General features: G+C 35.7%; 1 protein-coding gene across 1 annotated transcript; it reads right to left on the reverse strand.

The window, feature by feature from the left end:
* Positions 1–1,069: 1,069 nt before the first annotated feature.
* Positions 1,070–4,150, reverse strand: LOC104531413 (methionine adenosyltransferase 2 subunit beta; the record flags this gene model as incomplete). The annotated part of the gene is made up of 3 exons (XM_010176287.2): positions 1,070–1,959; positions 3,057–3,170; positions 3,957–4,150. Coding segments are annotated over 3 exons (479 nt in total), but the record flags the coding sequence as incomplete, so codon positions are not given.
* Between the last annotated feature and the right edge of the window lie 258 nt (positions 4,151–4,408).

The raw sequence follows: 4,408 nt of genomic DNA on the forward strand, positions 1-4,408 counted from the left end.
CTGATTAAGTATCTTCTGGTGTCAAATTTAAAACTTATCTGCTGCAAGCGGAAGGGATGTACTCAGAATCTTCCTGATCAAGTACTGAGGATGTTTCAGGCTCGTATTTTCAAAACCTTCTGTACTTGTTCTGTGTGTGCATTTATCACATCCCCAAGGCAGTGGCACACTGACAGCGAAACACTAATCCAACCTAATCTAACTCTGGAAATAATTCATTGAATTAAGGGGAGATCATCACTGAAAGGGCACACAGATTTCAAGAAGAACTGCAAATATTTATGACTCGGATAAACAAATCCTGATGGTAAAGAAAGAATCAACAACTGTTTCTCATGCTGGCAATATATATTTATTGTCATTTTGGAGATAGGTTACCATGTGTATATCAGGACTTCAGACTAAAAACAAATCAGGATTATGAACTCTTAGCATATGCCAGTTGGAAATTAAAGGACTGAATATAAAGATAACCTTTAGAAGATCTTCACTTGGTTTATTTTTGTGTCCCTCCACTTATATGTGTATATTTTAAAATAAAATCTTAACATCTTCCCTTTCCCCTTCATTTCAATCTCAGAAAAATAAATCATCATCCAAATGTAGCTTTTCCTAGTGTTACTAATAATCTGCTGGCAATCTCAGAACATTTATATTGTTGATTCTACAATTTCAGAAGGAAGCTAACCTTTACAAACCATGTTCTTCCTCCACTTTTACCTGGCTACTGAGTCCAACTTTAAGGACTAGACTTCAGCAGATTAAAGATTTGCTTATATTAGACTATTGCAGTTACATATTACAGTTCAAACCTTCAACATACATGCTTTGCTGTTCCAGAACAAGCTACATCAGTGCAAGATCTGTCAGTCTGTGCAAAAGAAGCCACAGTGCTACCACTTCTTGAAATACCTTTCCTCTGTCTCATGTGTATTGACTAACAAACATCTTCCTCCCACTAATTTCACCAATCCCAAATACAGCACAAAAAAAAGACAAAGAAGAAAACATTTCATGCTTTTATACAAAAAAACCAAACAACCCTCTATTTGGAAAAAAATAAAAATCCTCCAACTCCCACCCTCCCACCCAAAAAAACCCCAGGTCACTACTACTTGTTACCCACCCTCTTCTAGCTTTTTTATGTCACCATTAAAACAAATGCATACAACTTACTGTACAAACGTGAAGCTTCAGGCATTCAAATTACAGAACATTCTGAAAATATTTCAAGCATAAAAAGTACACTTGATAATTGCAAAAATAAAGTTTCACTTTTTTAAAAAACATTGTGATCAGAGCTCAAGCAAAACAAACATTTAACGATTCCTACTTCAGTTTAACTTCATAAGAACACCACCTTCAGAAGTTAAAAACAAAACCTCAGATTTTTGGTGATAAAGTAAGTGACCATGTCTTTTAATGAAGAGAAATGGTATATACAACAATGGCACAGACCTTAAGCATCAACAACGTATTTCAGCCAAAAGTAAGTCTACAAGTGATCTGAGTCATTCTTAGCATCAAATGACTACCAAGAACCATAATCCGCTAGGAACAGATATTATGTTAGACAGGTACGAATGGAAGGAAAGATCCATGACATCAAATAGGCTCAGTTTTTGTCACTGAACTTTTTTTAGGCTAACAATTTCACTAGTGCAAAACCATATGTTTACCTGATTAAATCAGAATCATAAATGTCACAATTTAAGAACACTCATACAAAACTATTTTTTTCTTTTAAAAAAGTGCCACATACCATACTTTTACTAAAAAAGTTACAAACTAATGGAAGACTGTCTGTCTCCATCTCTTATCAACAAGGAAAGGCCAAAGCGATTCTTTGATCCCATCTCGAAATGGCGTCCTCTGACCTATCCCCAGCATCTCCAACTTGGAGCAATCTAGCTGCGCATTCCTCGGACGAAGAGCACCCACAACTGGACAATCAGTAATCTAAAACATAAACAGGAAAAATCACCAACACATCAACAAATCATCAGAAATGACAGAAGAGTATTTATTCTTATAAGCTCATTGAGTTTTCCTTCATAGCTTTCTATATAGATATGTTCCTCTCCTCCCTTTGCCTTTGAACTATTCTTTGGGGTTTTTGGGGGGGTTGTGGTTTTTGTTTGTTTGCTTGTTTCATGGTTCACTTCATTTCAATGTAAGAGATGTCAGGCAGAGCACCACGAAGCATCTTTTAAGTTAAATTTTTCCTTACTCAATTACTCAATGAGTGAGGAAAATAATTACTCAATTATTTTCCTCACTCATGCCCATTACTTATGCTTTTCTACATGTAATTATAGTCATGGGGTGAAAATAGGAATAAAAAAGTAGAAAATACTCTAAAATGTTGACAGAACCACGTCTTGATCAATATACTTGCAGAGAAATAGATCTGGGCAGAAAAAATTCAGACTAACTGAAGTGTTCTCTATTCTTTTTCTCTCCATCTTCCAATCCACATTTCAGTTCCAGCCTTTACTAGTTCAGAATCCTTGGAATATGTTTGTGATATAAATAAAATATTATTTACATGTTATATTCTCACAACATTATCAGTATGTCTTTAAGAGTAGTCTTACTTTTAAGTGTTAATAAAACTGCAGGACAGGTGTTTTAAGCAAAGCAAAAATAATCTGAAGTTCTTATGTGCATGTATTCAGAAATAAATCTGGACACTGAAAAATTCTTACAGATTCCCACCTTCTGTCAATCTGTAAGCTTTTTTAAGGACAATACAACAAAAAAAATATGGATTTACTCATTACTAAGGGGAACCGTTCTGCAGAAATACTGTTACGCTACAGAGTGCAAAACTGGTTATTGATTGACTGGGTAATTTTCATAATTCACCAGTTCAAAGCAGCTGTTGTCTTCCCCAGTTAGATACCAGATAGCATCCTCACCAAGACATCTGCTGTGCTAGAGTTAGTCACATAGATCGTCCTGAAGAGGAAGCTTACTTCTATACCCAGCGTGAGAACTACTTGAAACGATAAAGCACAGCCACCTTTCTGCAGGTCAAACAACACATTACTTACTGGTCTCAAGTGGCTGCTGGGAAGGTTGAAAGCATCTGCAATTGCACATGCCATTTCATACTTAGTCATCTGTTCATTGCCAGACCAGTGAAATGTTCCTTTTACTGATGGGTCCTGCAAAAGAAATAGGAAGCAGAAGTGAAAAAAAGCAGCTAGCCCTCAGACTTAACTCCTGTGCAAGATAAGGAGCGAGCCAACCAACCAAGCAAGGTCAAATAGTTGGGGAGGAGGAACTTGGCTATTCTATACTACTCACTTACTCAAAAACAAATGCAAAAAGCACCACACACATTCAGAATGGTAAACTGCAAACGATATACCAGTTCTATCAAACGAATTGATTGCATCACGTCCACCATATGTGCATGGTTCATTTTTTTCCAAGTTATACATGTGAAAAATAAAGGTGGTTAGTTGGTTTTGTTACCTTGCAAAGGTGTTAATCTGAAGATGCTGTGGTGAATAAACACAATAAAGTACTTAAGTCCAGTGGCTTGTTTTTGCTACTTCAGTGTTCTTAATAAAATAAACAAGGGCACCTTTGAGAATTACATTCAACCACCATGGCTGGGGTTTTTTTTTAGTCCAAAATGGCAATTTGTAAAAGGTGTATTAGAATAAGTTAGGTATTTGCATTTCTCTCCTGTATACTAAAAGACACAAGACAATTTTCAGAAGGATCTGTCCTATCACTACACTCACTTTTGTTGCAAATATCAGAATATCCACACACTGTCTTGAAAAGGAACTGTAGTATTACTGCTAGTTCTTTCCTCCCTCCCAGTGCTCCAGAAATGCAAAGAATAATGCATGTTATAGGCAGTTCTCAGATATTCAGAAACAAAGCCAAGAATTCAAACAGTTTTTACTGCGAAGAGGCTTGTTTCTTTAAATTCTTACCAGCATTCTCTTCTCTGCTAGTTGTCTGCAAACAGTTGCTACATCCTTGACGTTAGTAGGAAATCTTTGTTGCCAGTGGTCCATGTTGGCAGATTTATTACTGAACTGCACTTTATCGAACATAACAGTCACAGCACTTTCCTCCAGTCTTTCTACCTCTCCGTACAAGATGGGAATCCTAAGTATTGCAGCACCTAAAAGATAGAATATTTTTAAAGTATTAACATTGTTATGAATAGTTATGAATGCTGTAGCATAACCTGAAAAGTCTTTTGGAAGTGTTAAGAAATATGTTGGTGTCCATCTACAAATGAAAAAGAAAATGCAATGAATATGTTTACCCTCAGAATACAATTTTCATTTATATAAATTAAACCAGCTTATAAACACTAAGCTTATATAAACTTATTTTTATTTATGCCATTGATTTCCAGAAAGTTAATAAGCTTTCC

This window comes from Antrostomus carolinensis, unplaced genomic scaffold (genome assembly GCF_000700745.2).
Source record: "Antrostomus carolinensis isolate BGI_N321 unplaced genomic scaffold, ASM70074v2 scaffold15889, whole genome shotgun sequence".
Taxonomy (NCBI): Eukaryota; Metazoa; Chordata; class Aves; order Caprimulgiformes; family Caprimulgidae; genus Antrostomus; species Antrostomus carolinensis.